Raw genomic sequence first — 21519 nt, 5'->3', positions numbered from 1 at the left:
ACATTCAATTGAATTTTTTTTTAGCTCTCGACAGACAGTAAGCCTTTAAGTTTGATTAACCTCAAAATTTATTTTTTAATTTATGATCTTTGAATTGTATAGGCTCTCATTTTCATAGCATTATTACACATTGATAGTTATTATATTTTCTAGGTTAATGAAAGAGCAGCTTCAATTGATTTACTTGCTATTTGATTTTTCCCCTGTGATAATATTGTACGATTGAGATTTAGCATATAGATCGTGTTTCCTTAGCTACAGAGTTAACAGTCAAAAATGTATCCGTAATTATTTTTGGCCGTGTATAGATAATTAGCAAAGCGTTGTTTTTAATTCAGATGCACTGAAACATGCTCATTATTCGATTACCAAAGGAACCCTCACTAATTGAGGATTAATTATAAAAGTGTATGATCTAATATAAAAAGAACGATGTTGGGTGTGTGAATGAAAGTTAATTTTCTTAATAATATTTGGTTCTTTTTTTTAACCATGCTCATTATTATTTATCAATGTTTTGAGCTTTTTAAAAGTATATTTTAAGTACAAAATATTTCCAATCTTTACAGACTCAAGTGAACAAGATTATTCCTCTTACAGCCTCGGTAAGTAACCTGACATGTATTATTATCAGTGGCGTAGCGGAGAAACATTTAGGTATATGTTCCCTAATGTATGCAAGCGAAGCTAGAATTAGGCTGAGGGCCAGGGAGCCGCCAAGGGCCTTTGGGGCGAAGTCCCCTGGAAGCTATGGATATTCAACTGGGGCGAATCCATAAATGTACAAAAGGGTGGGGGCCGAAAGTTGGGCCGATCGAGACAACACTGCCCTAGTGGGTCCGGGGCATTCCCCCGCGAAATTGTTGTGTTCAAGACGCCCGAACATAACATTTGAGGCATTCTGGGCTATCATTGTTTTCTTTCTTTTTTTCTTTTTTTTTTCTTTACCTCCCAAAAGGAGGGGGAGGGGGCGGGGCCGAGCTACGCTACGTGTTGAGATAAGATAAGATGACTTCATAATTGTTGTAATGTTCAAACAAAGTCGAAGTTTCTTCCACGTAGACCTACGATCTCAATGAATTCCAAACATCATAAGGCTAATGCTTATCCACGATGCACTAACTACCTAGGCCCTATTAAGTGTGCCTATTTTAAGACACAGTAACGTTTCATTGAGCATTTATTTTGAATAAACTTTAATGATTTTGTTCATTAATTTGTCTCATCTTTTTTTTTCAGACAACAACAACAGCGACAGTAAGTACCTAATGAATATTCCATCAATTCAGAGACTTCATATAGGAAATCAATATATCTTTTAAGCTCCATTTTATTGGACAAAAACATGTGATATGCCTAAATGTCACATCATGACCATATATAGGTACATTATGACTATATATGGGCATACAACATTTGTTTTTGACTGGGACTAAAGATCTGTCTGTCAAAAAAACGTCAATTAAAATATTTGAATAGGAAATTTGAAATGATCAAATAACCTAAATTACAACCAGAACTAACTACCTAGGCCCTATGCCTAATCCTAAACTAGGCCTAGTCGTCGACCTGCCTTTGCTTTGGATTATACATCGTCATTGCTAAAAAAAAAATCATTATGTATAATAAAAATAAAAAGCGCTTACATCAGTGGCGTATTTTGAATTCTTGAAATAGGGGTGCTGATTGGGGCGCGAAGGTGAAGCTTTCGCACCACATTTTTCAGTTTAATCATTGTTTTCAGTACATTATAATCTGCTTTTTATCATCAGAAATAGGTGAGGAGGGGGATCCGTACGCGGAGCCGTTATTCAGAGCCACTTTTATCACATTCAACCTATTGGTTTTTCTGTTTGGACTTACTGGTAACATCCTTGTCATTCTTGTTGTTCTACGCAACCGATCGATGAAAACCACCACAAACTTCTTTTTAGTGAACCTAGCAGTTTGCGATTTATTAGTGACTGTATTTGTCGTGATACCTACTATGTATCGATTTGTTGGCAATCATTATCCCTTTGGATGTATTTTTTGCAAGATAGAACAAGTTGTATTTGGCACTACAATAATTGCATCGGCTGCAATACTTACGACTATTGCCATCGAACGATATCTGGTCATCATGTACCCGATGCGCATGCGTCGTGTATGGACAGCAAAGAGAATGAAAATAATTGTGGCTGCAATATGGGTGTGCTCTACGCTGTACTCACTTTCTCCAATATGGTATTATGGGATATCAGTCTATAATGGTTTATCATTCTGTACTATTAACTATTTATATAATGATATTATAAAGAGGCAAGTACTTATAAGTTTCATTCTTTGGTATGGGATACCATTAACACTAATGATTTGCTTATATGGTCACATGTCTGTGTTTCTTTGGCACAGTGCGGGAGCGAAGAATATTTCCATACGAGAAACGAGAAATAACATGAGTAACACTAGAGCCAATAGCAACCGCAAGAATATCTACAAAGGTGGATCTCAGATTAAGCGGACTGATTCCCACAACGTGTCGAATCAGGATGAAGTCAAGGCGGATAAAGGAAGTAATAAATGTGGAGAATTTTATATCGACTACCCTGATGAAACTGACAGCGAAAACACGTTGATCCAAAAACAACACAAGAATGGTACTACTGAAGAAACAGAAAAATTTATTGATATCAAAAAAGGGCAGGAATCGCCAAATGTCGGTGTTTTGTATACGAAGCCGACCGAGGGACAGAAACAGCAAAATAAGTGTAATGTTCGATTTATCGATAGGACACGTAAATCAACGAAAAAAGCACCAGCAAGGTCACGTGGTTTGAAAGCCTTAAACGAACGGAAGAAAGTAATACGACTGCTGATTGCATTGGTCGTTAGTTTTGCTTTGTGTCTTTTTCCGACTCACTTGACTTCGTTATGGATATTCTACGGTCATTTTCCAAATAAAACTAAGTTTGGATACTACTCTATTCCATGGTCTACGGCGTTTTATCTCATGAATAGCGCGTTAAACCCGATGTTATATGCGTTCCTATCTGAACAATTCCGCAAGAGGATGAAACAGACTCTGATGTGTAAAAGTCAACAAAGGTGGGAGAGAATCATTGGTAGTGGTAATCAAAGTAACGAAAGCACACATGGATATACTGATCAAACAGAATGTGGATTTTCAAATACTACGTAGAACTAAAAAAATGTGAGCGTAATGTACGACGTGTGCGATGCGTTTAATCGTGACGCGCGACCGTTGGAATTGAAGCAACACAAGAGTTACACGACATTATGTTGACACACTATTCGAGGTGAAACGCGCTCCACAGAGTTCAGGTAGAAAGACTAAGCAGGATTCTACCGTTCACGATAAAATCATCTTCCTGCTGTTATTTTAAAGGTGTTAACGTTCTAAAAGGAAGCTAATTGAAAATATATTTTATTAAAGGTAAAAGCTGCTAGAATTTTTTCCCACAAAATAAAGTAAAAAGAGTTTTCTCAAATCGGGTTCGAATTTACAATAAGGTCCCAGTTATAATACCGTACTTCTATTGCGTTCGAAGTGTGAATCTTATAATATTCTTGTGATATACTCACTCAAATTTCTCATCTTTACCATTTATTACAAGCATTACTACAAACCAGTTTCAAGTTTATCGTTTTACATGTTTCAATAAGAGAAACCCCATAAAAAGCAATCTGGATAATGCATACATATTGAAAAGTAATCGAAGACAAATCTGATCAAGAATGCAAGAAAAAAAAAAATCAATTCATAATTATGCGTTAAGCATTCTACTCTCTTTGGTTGCAAATACGGATTGAGTTTAACAGGTCAGGAATATAGAGATATTTGACATGACGGACTCAATTTGTATTTGCACTTAATGAAGTGTAGGTAAAATAGAGCATGCAAGCTTGAAATATTTGTCTACACTGTCTGAGTTTGGTTTCATGTGGTTGAGCCATTTCATTATTGACAATTTGTACAAAAATGACCTACAATGTAAAAAAAAAAAAAAGCGTAGAGGGTTTTAGCACAATTCCATAAGCCATCCACTCTGTTTATTCAAAAGAATGACGAAGAGTTTGAAAGTGCCTACAGTAATCACTCAAATGGAGTGAAATAGATAAAGTGAAAATGGGTAAAATTTCACTCGATCCATTGCAAATTTTAATATTTTAATCGCTATTTTAAGGATAACTTTTTAATTTCTTCAAGAGTGAATTTTCACCCGGGAAAACGTAAAATTAATGTGATCTCTCTGTAGGCACTCTTTTAGAGTGAAATTCACTTGTTTGCATTAGACTAATGAGTATTATAGACTGATGTTGGCTCAATTTCCTATTTCACTAACATTGTTTTATTGTGATATGATTCTGAATACGTTAACTCCGAGGTCACTCCAGCGGGAACGTGATCGACTGCTTGACATATTTTTTTTGTTGCCTACTTTTAACTTACCCATGCTTTCTGTGTTGGTAATTCACTTGACTAACTATACAATTTACCAGATTGTTGACGTTTTAGTGAACTTTTTAGGACAAGTCTTACCTAGCAGCTTTCTGTGCTGGCAATTCGCTTGGATACTTAACCAGGACAGGTCTTATCTAGTATGGCATCATACTTACTTTTTATTTTCATCTTTGGCTTTGGACAATCCCATCATTCCTCCACCGGATTTACTCTTACAAGGTCAATCGGCAGACGACACTGAGGCAGTAGACACAAAAATGAACCTGAACCATATAATTCCTTATAATAAAATTATCTTCTATTGAGATTAGGTCTATATTATCATAATCGTATTGATTTGACTCTAATCTAATGTAAACTAGTTTTGAAAATAATGAATTTGTGCAATCGAGTGTATAAGTCCACGCCACAGTAATATTTTTCCACTAAGCCGTTAAATTTAATTAGATTATTTAACTAAAATAAACTTGGTGTGGAAAAACAGTTACCGAAATCGTTGCATCGTCTACACAATAAATGATAATGTATGTGCAATGTAGCGAGACATAAATAAGTATAATGCCCCGTAATAACACGTTACACGCGTAATCCAAACTCTTCACTCGACAGGTTTGCGCTTTAATAAGTGACCACATTTAATAGGTAAAACACTTATTATTCTCAGTTTCCTTAGATATAATATATTATTCAAGTCTTTGGCGCAAGCTGATGTTAATTTCAAGTCCATTTTCGTCCTGATTTGTCTGTTGGATAAATTCACATCAGGGGATTTCAATCGCCTGGTTGGTTGTTTTTTACGGGTATGCTGTACGTTTTACACAGTCGCATATTGCAAGTAATGTAGTTAGCTCTTGGTCGAGACATTAAGCTAATAAGACTGGAAGACTCTTGGCTATAATTTATTTTGACATAAACTACCTCTAATTTAGGGTACCTTCATATTTTTAAAAATCATCTTTTGCAACAACAAAATCAATGGCGATTTATAGAAGTAATCACATGCCCGATAGGCGGCGCCCTTCAAACGTCACAAATCAATTCTAGAGCAGCACTTCACCCTGTGCTTAAATATAGAATAATACTCACAGAGCCTATAATTATGGGCGAGATAAGCATTTGTATTATTTATTATATGCTCGAAGGGTATCGTTTTTAAATTTTGCGTGATTTTAACCTTCACATTTGACCTTTTTATATCAAAATTTAATCACCTCTTCCATAAACCCATATTTACTACTCCATTGAATACTATAAATAAGGATCCATTCATTGGTTTATTTGCGTAGTCCTGCTGACAGACAGACAACACGACGGACGGACATGTAGACAGACAGATTGACAAAGAGACAGCACGAGATGTGGTCTGACAAATAGACAGACAAACAGACAAACAGCGTGAATTATATATACATAACGTCTTTCGCGGAGGTAATTATTACTGGTTGTGAATGTTAGATAAATCTGTTGAGACTAACCAGAGGATGTAAAAGTTGGAATATATAACAAACAACATTCTTGTAAAATGAGCGAGGCTCACATATACAACACAAGTTTTTAATCGGTGTATTCCGAAAAAAAATTTCATATGTATATTACATTTCTCTCTGTACCTTAAGTTGGCCCTCAGGTGTCCAAAAAACGGTCTCACAGTGTACATGGCCACGGGGCCTTTGGGGCTCCGGTCAGGGTTCGAGGCTGAAGCCATGATGTTTACTGGAGGGCTAGCCTAAGCAAACTTGGGCAATGTTGGATCAATCGTCAAACTGATTTATAATGGAAATGGTAAAATATTTGTAGAGCGCTTTTCTTCTACAATAAATTCCTCTAAAGGTGATGACAGTGTCAGTGACCTGCCCAGACTATCAAATATGGTCGTGATGACATCACATCATGGCCATAATAGGCATATCATGATTATTATATGGGCATACAACAATTTTTTTTTTTTTGCCAAAGAAACTTCGATAATCTGGATAGACCTTCATAGAGGTTATGAAACTATTATATTTTTGTCTGACCAGATGTTAAGCCTGTCCAACAGAGGAAGTGCACTATGCCTGATACTGGCACCACCAATATACCTTTATCAATCTATAATTAATAATTTTAACTCATACCGCTTGTGTCTCTACATTAAACTCAATTAACTGAGAATAAATACATACATTGACTTAAGATTATGGCGGCCGTCAGATATTTAAAATTCAGCTCACTGTTAGTGATTGCTTTTATTGGATTGATTGATGACGTACCGTATCTACTAATTTTACTCTATTGCCAGATATGCGTATTGACATTCTGTCAAACTACGTTTGGCCTTAATTTAGTGAATCCAGTGAGAGATGAAGTCTATATAACCAGACTCCAAACATTCTAGGGTTCAATCATGTAATTTGTGAAGTAACTCTTTGGCCCCATGATTAAAAGTATAAGGCGTTCGTCACATACATGATGCGGTGTTAAAGGGACACATAATGCTTTCTTCTCCTCAACTAGAAATCATCAAAAAACATTTAACTTTCTCTTTAATTAAAGATCACTTTGGTGATCGGAGTTTTCCATGGTCTGTAACAGCCTCGATCTCTAATTATAATCGTAAAGATAAAAGATATGTTTTAATTAGGGAAAATTAATTTAATTAGAGGTAGTTTTTAATTGGAGGGGTCTTTAATTAGAGGGAGACCACTGTGCTTGTACGTTCTTATAATGTGATCTATTATTATAATAATACTTATGGATTTTTAAATGTAATCAAACATCCCAAGATTACATGGTTCTGTCATGGCATATACCTTTATATTGTGTTGGCACACAGCCAGATAAATCCTTCAACACCACCTAAAAATATAAACATCCAAGTGCCTCCATCATGTCAATGGTTGTAACTCAGTGCGTTACATCAACTCCTGACGCGTTCGTTGTTTGAGAGCCACTCAATTGTGACTTATTGTCTACTTGAGAGCTTATTATATCTTAGCTAAGTTCTTTTTAAAGGCTTTCTAGATGTGAACATTATTCTAGTCTCCGTACCTAATTCTTGGTTAGAAACAATTAGTGACAACTGTTGTAAACTAGTATTATATTTTAATACTATTATTATATATAAATGTATTTATATAGATATTATTATTATTATTATTATTAATTATTATTATTATAATTATTATTATTATTATTACTATTATTATTATTATTATTAATATTATCAACATGATCATCATTGTTGATGTTTAATCACTAAAGAAGCTTGAAACATTGTAGCAAATGACTTTCAAACAAGGTACAATAGTAAAGGTTTTATTGTCTCTTATTAAATGTAATTAATTATAGGCCTAGATGAACTCTAAAAGACGGACATAACGAACAGCGGTTGAATGTGTTTTCTAACTGTAGCTTTCGTGCACACTACTAATTTTGTCTCAAAATTTTACTGTAGTCCTACAAACAGCTGTAGGCCCTACTCACCCCTCTGTGACCGCCCGTTATGATTAGAGAACTTGTAGTCGGTTTTTGTCCGGTAATATTTTGAAAGAACAGTACGGAAATACTGCGAAGACTAATTCTATAAATCGATTTTGTACAGGGATACGAAAGATCAATATATCTGCAGATACTACAAATTCATGAGTGGAAAGTATAATCTTTTCTTTACTCTCAAGACTGTTCAAAGAAATTACTATTATTGTCTGTCATAATCCGCGTGTAAATACCGATGGAAAATCTGAAGTTAGCCGGCCGTAAATATTGCAATTTTGACACTTAATAACGTGACAACAGTCATAAAATAAATGAAAATAATTGTAAAGACAAACAAATGTTACGGTTTTATGATCGTGTGGTTGAAATTTTCGCTCGGTTTCTCTGATAATTCTGTTTGTGATATTCATCAGCTTAATCGACCATGCATCAATAGATTTGTTTAGAATAATTAATCGCTCCACGTATACACTTTTTGTAATAATTTTTACATTTAAAAGTAATAATAAAAATTGTTATTATGTATATTTGGCATTTGTTTACAACAACGACTGACTGGACTGTGATACCACTTGTATAAGCCTATTCGTGGTATAGAGCTGCGCATGCTCGTATTTAAGGTTAATCGAGGTCACTCGAAATAAACCTGTGTTGTGTGTATGGTGTCGAGTGATCGTGATACGAGCATGCGCGGTTCTAACTACGAATTGTCTTAATTACACATTGTCAATATGTAATGAGTAGGATCATATACTTCTTAATAACATCCGTTACGTTTAAGCATGGTTTAAGTAAAAGCTAACGTGGAAATTGTTTTGTACACTGATATGACGTCATAATGACATCACACGACGACCGCATGAAGCAAAAAATTGGACTTTATATACATTTTGCTACTGAAATAGATTTAGGTTTTTAATCTTTGTCACGGGTTTATATAACCAGATGTATATAATGTTAATTTTAGAAAATGAGTGATTATTAAACTGTTGTGAGAGCTCTATTTTTAGAATGTTATTACTATTTCTCTATAATATATAATGTCCGATATACTGTTGTTATGCCATATATATGAAAATGTTGAAGTGTATAGGTATTACAGGAAAAATGTTGTATAGATATTTTAAAGCTATATTGTATAAATTTATGAAACACACTTAAACAACATATCCTTAAGCTTGTTTATAATAATCGCAGCATGCTATCGGTTGACTGATAATAATGATCCAAAACGCGTTCCCCCAACCGTTTGAATAATGTGCGTACACTTCTAAATACGTAGGCCTATACCGTAGTTTGTGACGTATTTTGGTGGCACTTTATTCATAAGCAGTGAATATGGATTGTGTACACAAGCATGTTTATGTTTATAGTGTCGTGTCCAATGTGTAGAGGCTAACGTGAGTGCGTAAATCCCATTGAGAAAAATGTGGCTCGTCAATTTTTAACTCAGGCGTGTTAGATGACGTGTGTTGTGCCCAGGAAACCAAGCGCCTTGTTTGACATTTTTGTATCAGTGACAATGTGTTATGGTGGAATAGTAGTTTTGAAGAGGTGTGAATGTACTCAGAACGCGTGCCTGTGATTTCTAATGCGTCAACACCAGTAATATTATTTCTAGGCTAATGGTAATGCATCATCACGTGGTTGAGTATAATAAATCACATATTAAAATAGACAATGATTTGTTTGATTGATTGTTTTCGTTTTCCCATTCTGTACGTAGGCATGCCTTTGATACAATCACCAAAGCTCAGTTCTATAGAATTATATATAATATATATACATATATATATATCATATTAATAAAACTTATTTGTTTTGTTCTATAGTTAATTTTTTCCTACTCTTAAGAAGCTGTCTCTTATACACATCTAATGTATATATATGTATATGTATATATATTATATATATATTAAATGCTTGCGGTACACCCCGTAGATAGTTCTGAAAAGAACTGTTGTTTTTTGGTGAGGATGTCTCGACGTTTCGATAGTTGCTTCAATCGTCATCAATCTAAAGAGAGTTCAAACAGGGAATAGTTATATAATTGGAAACTCTGTATAGTACCCGTCTTTAAGTAGGGCTAAAATAGAATACTGTCCATTTTTTTTTTAAGCTGACGGATCAATGCACATGTACCCGTGCTTGTTCACTACCGCCCGTTATTATTATGAAACGCCAAAAGGACAAACCACAACTGGCGCAGTGCCAAAGTCAAGTGGCACAGTACAAAAGTCTAGTTTTGCAGTGCAAAACTAAAGTAGCGCAGTGCAAAACTAAGTGGCACAGTGCAAACTCAAATGCGTGTACCGCCACTAGACTTTTGCACTGCGCAACTAGACGTTTGCACTGCCACTTGACTTTTTCACTTCGCCACCTTTTGGAGATATCACGCCAAAAGGACAAACAACAATCGACAGTGCAAAAGTCAAGTAATAATAATAATAATAATAATAATAATAATAATAATAATAATTATTATTATTATTATTATTATTATTATTATTATTATTATGACGATGACGATGATGATGACGATAATGATGATGATAACAATAGTGATAATAACGAGGTATATCTCCTCTACCTATATTAACAGAAATTATTGTGATAAAATACACCCTTATCTTAGCCTAAACATTTGAAACAAGACAGGATGTTTTAGTTGGAAGATACTTTTTCGTGTCAAATGAAGCAAGAATACATAATACTGAAAATATAAATAAAATGTAAACTAAACTAAAAATATGAAGATTTCGATTGCGTGCCGAAGGTAGGTCTCCAACGTAATGGCTTCGTTCAAACAAAAATCTGCGAATGTTAGGACGTTGAGTTTCATTGTCGTCTGAATTCTGGGAGGTTTGGTCCGAATCTTCATTATGAAAAAAAAAAAAGAAAAAAAAATGAAAAGAAAACGCAGTGAAGGCGATAATCAAAAGTTCCCTAATTACAAATCTACCGCCACGCCACCGGCGATTTGGATTGACATTTCGCATACACCGCAAATTTGATAGCCACTAAGCCACAAAAGATGGGCGATGAACCCAAATGGTTAATATACCATTTGACATCTCTTTCATTCTATAACGTGTTTAATGAAATTGCACTAGCAGTCCAAGACCTGGATCATAAATATAGACAGGATTGTATCAATTTATAATCAGAAAAAAGAGTAGAATAATATACTAAAAACTCTTCTTAAAATTTAGATTTGCGTCTAAGATAGTCACCATTTTCAAATATTATCATTCCTTTGATCGAGACAAGTTGAAAATACAGGTTTATACATTAGAAAGCAACACAAATAATTAAAAAAACAAACAGGTCAAAAAACTTATAATAATAATAATAATAATAATAATAATTATTATTATTATTATAATAATAGTTCATTCATATACATATGTTCCTAAAGCGAAATGTAATGGTCACTGTATGAAATAATGTCCACAACTGTGTCCACACTTTATCTGCAAAGTCACAGTGTGGAGTGGCAACAAACTGTGTCCACACTGTCAACACACTGTGTTTATACAGTCAACACACTATTACTACGTGTTCACTCTGTGTACACAGTGCTAACTTGACGAAATTCGCCCTAGCAACACTGAGTGAACACATTTCACTGTGTGACATTTTTTCAAAGTTGACGGACTGCCATTTTTCGATGGTACATATATTGACTGTTTCAGTTCAATCCAATTCAATTTTTTTTTATTGCCACGAAGGCCATTGTGGACCAATAGCCGCTTTAACAATCACAAGTTCATAATACATGAAGTTAACCCCCCCCCCCAAAAAAAAAGGTCAGATTAACCATTTAAATATATTTAAAAAATGGAAGAACAACAAAAAATTATAAGAGAAATGGAATATTCGAGGTTTACGGAGTAAGGAAGGAAAGATGAAGCAAAACGAGAATTTCGACTTGCGATAGGTGGAATGCAGAGTCCCTGAGTATAGCTAAGCGATATAGAGAAATGACAGCGGTGCATTTGTCCCTTTCGTAAATCAGATTGCCAACCCTGAGCCGCCGTGCCTAAAACTATGTAGTTTCTACGCATGCGCTAGTGGAGGGTGAGTTTCCACCATTTGAACAATTTCCCAATGTTGCAGAGAAGAATGTACTTGATTCTGTTTTCAAACGGAAGGATGTTTAATTTTGTTTAAAGATTGAAGGATAAATGGAAAGTGTAGCGTTTTCGGGGAAAAATTAGAAAAAAACTGTATCCTATGAGTTGCAAAAATGACATTTCACATTTGTGTATAGGTCATATATGCAGCAGACGTATTCCATAACTGTAAGAATGTGAGACTTACATAAAATAGCAAGGGATTGACGGTCGAGAGTGTTTCAGGTACTGAACTAACGTACTTGTTATGTTAGCGATTTGGTCGGCAACTACTACCACACAGATAAGTGCATTTTATGCCTCAGCAATCATGTGACTGTCTATAACATTAATGAAAGTCATTTGCAATAGGCTGCTGCACTAATATCACTTGATGTTTCTACATGCTATGCAGTTTGTGATACAGTCCTGTGGAGGCAAACGTAAATCTTTCAAATATAACGTAGGCCTAATATGACTTGCTCAATACCAATTGGAAATTCACTCATAACAATGACAACAACAGCGGCCCTCAGCGGCTTCACACTCGCCGCTGAGGGCGGCGTTCCGGGAACCCTGCGTCCAGAAATCCCAGATCCATGCAAACTGGGCTGGTTTATAGAAGATGGTAAATTGAGACCTGTCTTGTTAGAAAAGCAAGCTGCACATGAAGCAGTTGCTGAGCTTATCAGATGTACCTGTTCAATAAGTACATGTTCAAATAATGCATGCATGTGTTGGAGAAATAATCTTCAGTGTACTGAGATGTGTAACTGCAAAGCGGAAGGGAGTTTCTGCAACAACTTTCCATTGTTGTCGAGTGTTTCTGATTCATCAGACAGTGATAGTGATGAAGAAAGTGATAATGAACATTAGCATATTATAAAATCACTGATGTAGGTAAATATAAGTAAATCACAGTATGTAATATGGTTACATAATACTAACACACACACACACACACACACACCCACACACACATTATACATATATATATGATATATATTTATATACGATATATATATGTATATATATGTAAATATATATGTATGTATATGTAAATATATATGTATGTATATGTATATATATATATGTACATATATATGTATATATATACATATATATATATATATATATGAATATTGATTTAATAGACTAGTATTTATTACATTATTATCTATTTTAAAGTCAACATGATGATAAAAAATACAGTACGTGAAATGAAAAAGAATACAAAAAAAAGACAAGTCTATATTTTTGCATAGATAGCCTATGTACCGTATATATTTATAAATTTAATTGTGATATCATAAAATGTTTTTCATTATCTAGGCCTATACTTACAGCTTATTAATCTAAATATTTGTTTTTTTTTTTTTAAATTGAATTTTGATATCGTTTCTGTGGAAACCTTTCATTTTGAACTTTTGTTCAGTTGCTAGTGTTTATTATAATTTAAACGTCTTTTGTATGTTTTATTTGATTAAAATGTTACATAGACTACACAGGAGGTTCTTCTGCGCTGTTACTACACGACAACTAAATTTGCTTGTATGTACACCGGAGATGCATTAAGCACGGCAATTACTGCGCCAGCCGACTGTCCTCGAAAGAGACCAACGCAATGGGTTGCGCGCAACAGTGGTACGTTTTTAATGATAACAGATCAGACTGCCAGCGACGATCAGAAGGCGTCGTTACATCGTCAACTTCGTAGACAGCTGGGATAGATTCGTCGGGTGATGGTCGTACAGCCAAGGGTACAGACTCCAAGATAGGGAAGATGTTGGATTAAGGAAATCCGTTGTAACTATATTATTATTTTTATTATCTATTATTAATTTTATTTTGAAAACAGTTTCTTTTATCTTTTGACTGCTCAAATTTTGTGAACATGTTATATTAATTACAACTGCCAATGACTATCAATGGTTTCATATTCAAAAGCCGGGCACCCACAGCTCCAGATGGTTGTCGGCCGACTCGATTCTATATGTAGAACGCAACGACACAACGGGCGCGCAACGGATCGTTTTTAATGACGACGATCTGTTCAGACTGCCACTGATAATCAGCAGACGGCGTCGTGTCGTCTAGCGCTCACAGGGACCGGAGTTGGTGTCGTCATACGACGGTCATACAACCGTCGTACGACGCAGAGTGCTCGGTTTAAGAAGCAAATATCGCTGGTGATAATAGCGAATCAATTGAAAGTTGTTATTATCCATTATATTAATAATTTAAAAAACACTTTAATATTCCTCCAGGCTTAAGGAAAGAGATTATACTATGATTGATAATTTAGTTTGTAACGCCTAGAGACAAGTTATTTTGTTGGATGAGATATTCTGTTTTTCTTTCAAAAATGTAAACGATTTGCTTCCGTATTAAAAGAAACATACATCAATTTCAATATCATCAATGATATACCCTTTTTGAATATTACACAGTTTTTCTCACCTCTGTAGGATCGAGAAAAGCATCAAAATGATATTAATTATATATGTCAAGGTGAACCTCCGTATTCTGTTAAGCGAGATATAATAATTAATGGGACATGCACACCACAACAAAACCGGAAGTGCTCAGAAAGATTTATTAAATCATCTTGACATTTTCAAAAATATTAAGTACAATGCTAGATCTTTCTATTGTTATCAAAAATGAATAACGCATTTACGTCTAAATGTAGATTATACGCAGGTGTTCTCTCTGTTTATATCAATCGAATTAAATTGTATTTTCTTGATAATTTAATCCTCTTTTCAATCGGTTTTGCTTTTCGTTGCTGTAAAATGCCTTGTTATGCGTGAGTTAAAATCTATGAGTCGGTTAAACAGGCCAAGCGGGTAATAAACATCACCTAGATTGAAGAGTGCGAATGGACAGTGTGTATAGATTGGTGTATTGAAATTGAATGTAAATTCACAGAAAAACTATATAAGAAGAGATAGATATTCAAGCTCGGTTTCCATACAATCGCTAGTAACACGGTAGTCCTGTCGCTGAAAGCTTTCGTATGCTATTTAAAGGTAATAACTATAAAAGCATTATTGTTATGATTATATACTTTGAATGGTTAATGTGTAATAATTCATGTGATAATGTATTGAAATGAAATGTAAATCCACTTACAAAAAAAAAACAATAGGTAAGCAGAGATAAATATGTAACTAAGGAGAAAAAACTATTCTATTTCAGGAAATAATTATACAGGTGCTATTGTATATAATTAAATGGAGTAGAGTTAGCATAGTGGTTAAGATGCTTGCCTTCTAGGCATAATTTTTGTCACAACAGGTCTTTTTCTCACGACTTAAAACAACTCCACTCCCTAAGCCTCATAACTAAGCCTTTATAAAGCATAATACCATCTTGTAAGTGGCTAGTGTACTTGCTGTTAGATGTGAATGTACTTTGAATGGTTAGTTTGCAACAATTCATGTGATAATGTATTGAAATGAAATGTAAATCCACATAAAAACAATTAATAAACATACCGTAAAACCTCGAATTGAATCTCTGGGCCTTTTTTTTTTCTTTTTGGAGATGAGCTTCATTTCGAGATGGGCTTCTTTTCGAGGCTACTTTTGCAAATTGTAAAGAGAGGGGCTTCTTTTCCAAATGAATATTGTAAATTTTGCGAATTTGTACTATAAAACAATAAATACGGCGACTGTAACGTCAATCTGTATCATGGAGTGTATTTAACTGACATTATATCACCTAAACTACTGTATAAACCAATCTTGTTTTTAATTTATTTTGTATTTTGAAATTCATGTACAGTATATATATAGGCCTACTGTATTAGCTAGAAAAGAAGCCTATGCTATCTGAAAAGAAGCCAATGGGCTTCCTTTCGAGGCTAATTTGCAAACTAAAGAGGGGGCTTCAATTCGAGATGGGCTTCATCTCGAGATTAAGCCCACTGGGCTTCAATTCTAGGTTTTACGGTAGATACTTATTTAACTAAGGGAGAAAACTATTATATTGCAGGTAATATTATACAGATGCTATTTCTAGAATTTTTTAATAGGCATATTGATCGTTTCGGACTGAAGTAACATGCTCTTTGAATTGTAAATACTGAGAAACTTCCAGTTACTTAAATTCAAAAGCACTATAAAAACATTATGGGCCTAAAACACTAAAAACAAACAGCTGCATGTTGCTCGTTTAGTGATTATTCTGACCAGGGCGTTAAAAAGCTCGATCAAGCAATATTTTCATCTTAACAAAACTATAGTTATAGTGTTGTGCAAGTTTCCTTGGAATGTTTTCCGGGTTAATGTTTAATTTCTAAGTTGATATACTTGTTTACCGACCTACAACATTGGATCTAACTACGTAAATGTCAAATAATATTTAGGCCTACTACATGCTTCTCGAAAATAAAAGTAAACATCAACCCATTATTCAATAAATTGTTTTTATGCTAGTTTTCTGTAGTAAAATTTAGAAATAAAGGGAGCTTGTATAATGTGAATCAATGAGTTCATACAAGCCATCATCAATATTCTCTTATTTCAGAAAATTCCCATTTTCCAGCCTTAACTTCACTATCCGGGAGCAATGTACATGGCAGCTGTAATGGACTCACGGAACACTCAAATTTTTGTATCATCATCAGTTGGGGAATTTCGTAAACTGAGATGTCTTAGCCATTTTTGATCGAATGGATTGATTCGTAAGAAATCAGACAATGAACACGTTTCTGATATCTCACGGTCCAAATATTTTAAACTCGCGGTACGTTTTTTGACCGTGGTCCATGGGTAACCAGGCTCAATTTCTGATGCATCTATGTCTATAGATTCTGCAAGTGTCAAGCTTTGATAGTTTTAAAATTTCTTTAGATGCTTCTTTTTTTCTGGCAATTTTTGGTGTTGTAGCAGATTTGGGAGATACTGGGAAAAAATGAATTATTGTTAGAATAAATTACGAATACGAATAGTGTTAAACATTTCGTCTGTTACGAACGACGCTTTAGATTGTATAGCTTGGCTTGTTACGCTGCAATTAAGCGGCCCAAAGCGGCAAGAAGGTCCCGTGTGGTATCAGAAGCTGGTTAAAAAATAAGCAATAAAATTGATGGCACGTTAATGTAAACTATTAAAATATACACAAACGAACAATTTTCACATTTAAACCTAAATAATATTGAGGGTGCTAGCTGGCCGTTTAGTTTTTATATTTTAAGAAATTAAGTTGGAAATTATATTTTTATGCCTATTATTGAACGAGTCCCTATGACTTTGCACTGACTGCACTGACTGCACTGTCCATTCCTACGCCATGCACTGACTAAGAAAAAACAACTATTGCATTTCAGGTAATACTTATTATTTATATTATACTTTAATTAGTTAATGTCCAACAAATCATGTGATAATGTGTTGAAATGAAATGTAAATCCACATAAACACAATAAATAAGCAGAGATATATATTCAACTGAAGTTAAAAAAAGATGATGAATACTGTAAAAGCAATTTTGCATTTATCTACATTGTAATTATGCTTCAGTGATGGATGCGTCAGATAACGTCGAGAATTCGAAACTTACCGGTTTGAAAAACTGTAACAACATAGATCATCAAAGTCTCATGAAGTAATAGGCCTATAATACCATATTTCAACTTAATTGAGGGAAAAATAATGACTTTACTGTCGATATTTATTCTGGATATTTAGCTGTTTTGAACATGTTGCATTGTTTATACTTAGATTTATGTGGTTTGACTATAAGCCCATGCAAAAAAAAAATGTTGTTGATTTTCCCCTTCCTACATAAAAAGAAATCACCCAACCAATTTTTTTTTCTTTTTTGCCAAAACTCACAAAAATATTGTCTTTCCGCCTACATTTCAACTTTTTATTTTTATTTTTTTTATTTCGTTTTTCATTTGTTCGTACAGGAAGTTGTTAGAATGTATAAATTTCACCTGCTCAAACACTAAACTGGAAGATCCGTCAAGTTAAATGAGGCCTTGCTTTCCATGGGTAATTTGAAGACTTGGTATGTATCAAGGGGGTGGTTTCATTACAGATTAAATTTAATAAAATATTTAAAAAAAAAAACCTCCCTGCCTACCGGAATATCAACAATTTGTTTTTACATGGCCTCACAGCTTCAACAACTTTGAAATTTTTAATGTGGTTGGCTAGCCTCCTAATTCACCACTTTGTGACATCAAAACAGACCTTATGACTTCTAAACCTTACAGTATATAGGCCTAAATATATAAAAGTTGTGCAGCATATTAACATAAAGTGTCTAATATATGTAGAAACTTCCTATTTTGATCTACAGTAATATATTTAATATGTCACAAATTATTTCTAAAAGAAATGTACAGTAATTACTAAGGGCCTATAAACTAATCGCATTACTTCATTTATCCTACCGAAACATAATACCCAACCATCAACACAAATATGACTATTAAAGTTAAGCATGGACACAGTAAATGCATAACGTTCAACCACCACATTCTAGAGTTGTCTAGGAGAAATACAGTAACCTAAACGTTTGGGTCTAGACCCAGTGATAAATTTCCGTAGAATTTGTGTGTATTTCTGTCTGTAATTAGGCCAATCTTCTTTTAGTTGTCATTTAAAATAATTGTTCTATTTTACCATAACTAACCGTGATGTTTAACATACTAGAGGGTAAGCGAGCGAACTCTCTAGTATGCAATTTAGTTTGTACAGGATGTTATGGTAAAACATGGATTACCCCACCAAGAAAAGAAAACAATAATAATGTATAGGATATTGTACGCATTTTATGCAGTTTATAGCTGTCAGTATCTCAGTTTTACACTGCTAGGCAATTACAGTCATGTTTTGAGTAAACTATAGGAAATAGAAGCCGAATAAGCCATTATTTCCTGAAAAAATATTGCCTGAAGCCTGCAGGGCTGAAAGCAATTTGAATAGCTTTATAAGTCAGTTGTAATAATAGCTTTATAAGTCAGTTGTGACGTCCATCACCTTTTTCAGGTCTTTTATTATAAGTCAATCACTGTGGTATCTCAACCATGCCTTTCTATGTCTTGCCTAGGACAGTTATAGCTTCATTCGTGTTAACCAGCGCCCAGTGCGAGATTTTTGGGGTTGGCTGTGACGTGCGTTCATATCTTGGCCAGGCAACGAAATATTCCATCGTAATGTACTGTAGTTAAATCACCCCAATTTTGAGCTTTTTGCACACGATACGTACAAAAATAGGAGGCACTATATCGAATTAATGATCAGTCAGGAATAGGAAAATTCAGTGCAAATGCAATTTATGACGTCACCATTGACTTATAAAGCTTATTAGTAAAATATCTGTTTGTTTTATGCATATCGTATTTACTTGTTTTGCATGCACCTTTTCTTCAGCAAAACATCAATATTTGGAAAGTAGATATTACGAAATGTAAGTCAGCTTATTTTTAAGCTACGATATTATAATGCTTAATAAGAAAACGTCTAAGCTCATAAATCCAAGTTATCTTATTTTTAATCTAAGATATGATAGTTTAAAATAACATATCTATATTTCTGATTAAATGGTTTTTCCATAATTACTGGTTGACGTCACCAGGGTAACGGAACACAATGTCACCTTGCCTGCAAACATGCTATCGAGTGCCACTAGACACACGTCACACATGATTTAGTGTTAGAATCCAATCCAATTTAAGAGAACCTAATCACAGGAAGAGGAATTAACATTAAACATGTAGATCATTAAGATCGTTAAGCAGGGGTGCTCACTGCGTCAACCGACGGTCGGAAATCCATGCCCGCGTGCTAACGTGAGCACTTTACTACGCCTGCACACCGGCTGATTATTGTGCACCTTAATTGCGTTGTGCCTCTGAATTGCGTGTCGGTCGATTCAGTTTATATCATCCGAATTTCATATCTCAGGACAGATTTCCACTCAAATAAAATATAATCTTAGAAATGAAATTGAATTAAACAATCTGTATACGTAAATAATTTAGTACCATTCTAATGCTAAGCCTAATCCAGTCACTGCGTTCGGCGGTCGCCGGCTGACGCGATTCTATAAAGAACACAACAACGCCAGACGCGCGTACCACGAATCATTTTTAATTGACGATCAGGTCAGACTACCACCGACAATCAGGAGACGGCGTCGCGCCGTCTGTCGCTCACAGGGAGCAGAGTTTGATTCGTGTACGACGATCGGCTTAAGATTTAAAAGGGCGTATAATACTCTTCTATGTTATACGTAGTGCGTTTAGTTTAAAACCTTTGCATACATCATGCATAGAATAAAAATATATTACTTGGGCCCCTATTTTGAATTTTGCATATATATGCTGTGCAAACCGAATATTTATTTCCCATAAATCTAGGCAGAATTTCTTGTCAAATCCTAAGTGCCTGCTTTCAAGTGTTAAAGTTAGATTTGTTAGTTTCAAATTACAGGTATATTTATGATTCATGTAACTAATAATTAAATGCCCCTCGTACAATAAATCAATCGTAGGCAAACGAGTTGAGTGCCAATCTTCCATAATCATTCCAGATAGCAGCTCTTCCGTCCATATATAAATGTCAAGCTATTACTGAAATAACTTTAATACCAAGAAGAATCCTTAGATTGTCAATACTTAATGGTCAAAATAACATTGACGTGACTAGAACATTGTAATATTGCTTTTTTTGTTGACGGTCTCAGCTAAACTTGATTGAAACCTTAAGCCGGGTACTCACTGCGCGTGACGGCAACGCGACGAAGAACGCACACGACGACGCAGAACCAACGGACCGCTTTTTTAATGAGGATCTGTTCAGACTGCCACTGGATGTGTCGTGCGACGGTCGTACGACCGTCGTGCAACCCAGTGAGTGCTTAACTTTAGGCCTAATTACAAAATCTGTTCAATACGTTTTACAAATGGAATGAATATTTAAATCTGCAGCATTAGATGGATTTATTCGATGTAAACAACAAGAACAACCCGCGAAAGTCTGAAGATTTATTTCCAGTGGGGTCCTTCTGATGGCGATTTGGCAGAACACCGAAGAATGTACTGATTATTTGCACATGGACCGTAATGCAATCGAAACCAACGGCTTAAGCGTCTCAACCGAAAGACGGTGCGTTATCGTAACTTGCATTTCAGCCCTCCAGCGCTGCAGCTGAAACGGAAGGAGAGAAGCGGTAAGAATTGAACCAAGATCTCCAGTGACGGTTCTGCGCGCACACAGTGGCTACCACCAGTTTAGCTGACAGAGCTCAGGATTAAAGCCTATTTTAAATAAATAGGGGGAGGGGCAGGCTCCCTACCCCCTCCCCCCGTCGGAGAGAGCTTTTCCCCCTCCCCTTCCTGGAGAAAAAACACAATTCGTCGGGGAGAAAACAAAATTATGTGTATTTTCTACATATTAGTAGTCTCTAAAATCGATTAAATAAGCCTTTGAAACCCCTAAA

General features: G+C 34.9%; 1 protein-coding gene across 3 annotated transcripts in view; it reads left to right on the top strand.

The window, feature by feature from the left end:
* Positions 1-9620, top strand: part of LOC117107655 (trissin receptor-like) — a 20742-nt gene extending 11122 nt beyond the window's left edge. For all 3 annotated transcript variants that reach the window (XM_033249370.1, XM_033249369.1, XM_033249371.1), the window contains 3 exons: positions 570-605; positions 1240-1257; positions 1773-9620. In XM_033249370.1, the coding sequence (XP_033105261.1) occupies positions 570-605; positions 1240-1257; positions 1773-3181 (1463 nt within the window). In that variant the 3' untranslated portion in view covers positions 3182-9620. The remainder of the gene's footprint in view (positions 1-569; positions 606-1239; positions 1258-1772) is intronic.
* The last annotated feature ends 11899 nt before the right edge of the window (positions 9621-21519 follow it).

The sequence above is a fragment of the Anneissia japonica genome, unplaced genomic scaffold (assembly GCF_011630105.1).
Source record: "Anneissia japonica isolate Jap-2015-1 unplaced genomic scaffold, ASM1163010v1 scaffold5330_len1712360_cov203, whole genome shotgun sequence".
NCBI classification, from domain to species: Eukaryota; Metazoa; Echinodermata; class Crinoidea; order Comatulida; family Comatulidae; genus Anneissia; species Anneissia japonica.
Note: the sequence above shows the minus strand (reverse complement) of the source record. Positions and strands in the feature narration are given on the sequence as shown.